The sequence below is a fragment of the Octodon degus genome, unplaced genomic scaffold, assembly GCF_000260255.1.
Source record: "Octodon degus isolate 3935 unplaced genomic scaffold, OctDeg1.0 scaffold00014, whole genome shotgun sequence".
Taxonomy (NCBI): Eukaryota; Metazoa; Chordata; class Mammalia; order Rodentia; family Octodontidae; genus Octodon; species Octodon degus.
In genome coordinates this window covers 11,023,264-11,025,554 of record NW_004524590.1, presented here as the reverse complement: position 1 = coordinate 11,025,554, position 2,291 = coordinate 11,023,264, and the positions used below count along the sequence as shown (strand labels likewise).

Below are 2,291 nucleotides of genomic sequence, written 5' to 3'. Positions count from 1 at the left end.
AGAAAGAAAGAAAGAAAGAAAGAAAGAAAGAAAGAAAGAAAGAAAGAAAGAAAGAAAGAAAGAAAGAAAAGAAAGAAGAAAAGGGAGAAGTTGGCTGTGGCCAGCGGAGATGGGCCAAGGTGCAGAGAAATGCAGGGATGTGGCTTGTGACTGCTCCTGATAGGGAGCCAGAGAACCTGCCGCAAGGGCCATGCAGATGCCAAGCAACCCCTGCAGAGCTCTGCTGCCTCAGGCCATGCTCAGGCTGCCATCTGTAGCTCTCCTGGGCTTGCCGTGGTGGAAGGAGGCACCTTATGGGAAACATGGGGCTCTCCGACAAATGTGCTTCTGCCACAGCTCCTCCACAGCTAGACGTGACAGTTGAAACTTGCTTGGAAGACAGCTTCGCCTTGGGGTGCTGGAGCATTTCTGAGTACACAGAACCTCTCTGTGCTCGCTCATGACTGCTGGACTTCTGAATGAGCAGTCTGTAGTGTATTTCAATCCAACACAACCCAAAGCACCATTTTTTTCTACACTCTCTAGTCCCAGGCTGTGAAGGTCAAGGGCTCTCCAGGCTTTCTATTAAGCCCATCTATTTAGGGTTTCCCAGATTCCTGAGGCCCCAGGTATAGCAGAATTACTGCTTCCACATGATCTGAGTCTGCAAGATCAACCCAATGGCACTCAAGAGGTAGCATTAACAAGGGTGTTGGGGGCATGGATGCCAGAAATGGTCAACCTCAGTCACATCAGGTTCTGCCAATATCCAGCCAGGCACCTTGTCCAGACAGATTCAACCTTGTGCAAGTGGGGATAATGATAACATACCTCATAGGAGTGGGGAGATAGCTCAGCAGAATAAGTGTTTGCCTGGCAAGTGCAGGGTCCTGAGTTCAATCCCCAGCACCACCAAAAAAAAAAAAAAAACCTAACATAACATACCTCATAGAACCAAATCAATTAATGCATGAGCCATGTGTGTGGGCCCACTCCTGGCATATAGGACAAGCAGGATTGACCTCGGCTGTTGTCATGTCATTTATTACACAAATTTAATCTCTATTCCTTACTGCTAGAAGAGCTAGTTATAAAGAAAAATAATATGCCTCATTTTTGTTTGTTTGTCTTGCAGCAAAACTTACATTATTCCTTTGCAGTGCAGCTGCCCTGTGGACTTTGAGTTCCAGGTCACTCTGATCCAGTCTCACCAAGCCTTTGTTATTGAGCCAACATCAGGTACGGAGAATCAAAGTTTCTGTCTCCGGTTTCCCTGGAGTTCCCAGAAAGACTGGAAATGGAAAGTAGGCCTCAAGTTCTAAAACCACAGAATAAGCCATATTTGAATGTATTATCCTGTTTTCAAATGTATAGTAAGTAGCAGTGACAAATTTCATATATCAGAAATAATGTAAACTAGAATTATACACAAGAATAAGGGCACTTTGGGATAGTTTGTATTATATAGATGATTAATAACAATGTCCAGATGCAGGTTTTCAAAGGCCCAAACTTAGAATCAGAAGTTAATCCAATCTAATTCTAATGTTGGTTCTTGGTAATCATTGGTTTTATGTTTGATTTTTTTTTTTTTTTTTTTTTTTTTTGAGATAGGGTCTTGCCATATAGCCCAGGCTGGCCTAGAACTCACAAGGCTCATCCTGCCTCAGCCTCCCAAGTGCTAGGGTTACTGGTGTGCGCCACCACATCCATGCTTGCATCATTGGTTTTATATTCACTTTTTAATTAAATTTCAAATAAAGTGGCAGTGTGACTTCTTCACAAGCTTTCCAAATCTCACTGAAGGGTCTAATGAATTTCTTCTGTGTAATATGAACACCATGTCTTTATGTCTTGAATGACACAAGGTCCTGTGCTTTGAAAATGGGGTCTCTCACATCTGAAAGTGAAATTTAACACCAGAAATGATTTCTACTTCCCATTTTCTGTGTCTTTATATTTGCCTTTGATATTTGGATATTTGTCCACAGTGCTCTGCTGTGAATGCTAAAATAGTTCATTTTGGTAAGTCTAACTATGAATTTGTATACAACTTTTTCATAAGTACAAATGAATATTTTGACCAATGAGCATTCAAAGTAAAAACTTCAAAATTTTGAAAAGCTTATAGGTTATTTTCTATAGAAATAGGAAACTTTTTGAGATTTAAAAGTAATAAGGTAACAATAGTTTATATTGGATAAAATAAGACTTGATTCTCTTTCCAGAAAGACAAGGTCTATGACTTTCAGCTGTTTGGGCCTTAAGGAGAAGGGAAAATAAATGGTTTCTAAAGTCACACTAAATAATAC

The 2,291-nt window shown here is 40.7% G+C and overlaps 1 protein-coding gene across 1 annotated transcript in view; it reads left to right on the top strand.

Moving 5' to 3' along the window:
* The first annotated feature begins 302 nt into the window (after positions 1-302).
* The window catches only part of Cfap221 (cilia and flagella associated protein 221), an 85,503-nt gene continuing 83,514 nt past the window's right edge, over positions 303-2,291 (top strand). Inside the window, exons 1-2 of the mRNA XM_023709684.1 lie at positions 303-394; positions 1,115-1,218. Of these exons, the coding sequence (XP_023565452.1) occupies positions 303-394; positions 1,115-1,218 (196 nt within the window). The remainder of the gene's footprint in view (positions 395-1,114; positions 1,219-2,291) is intronic.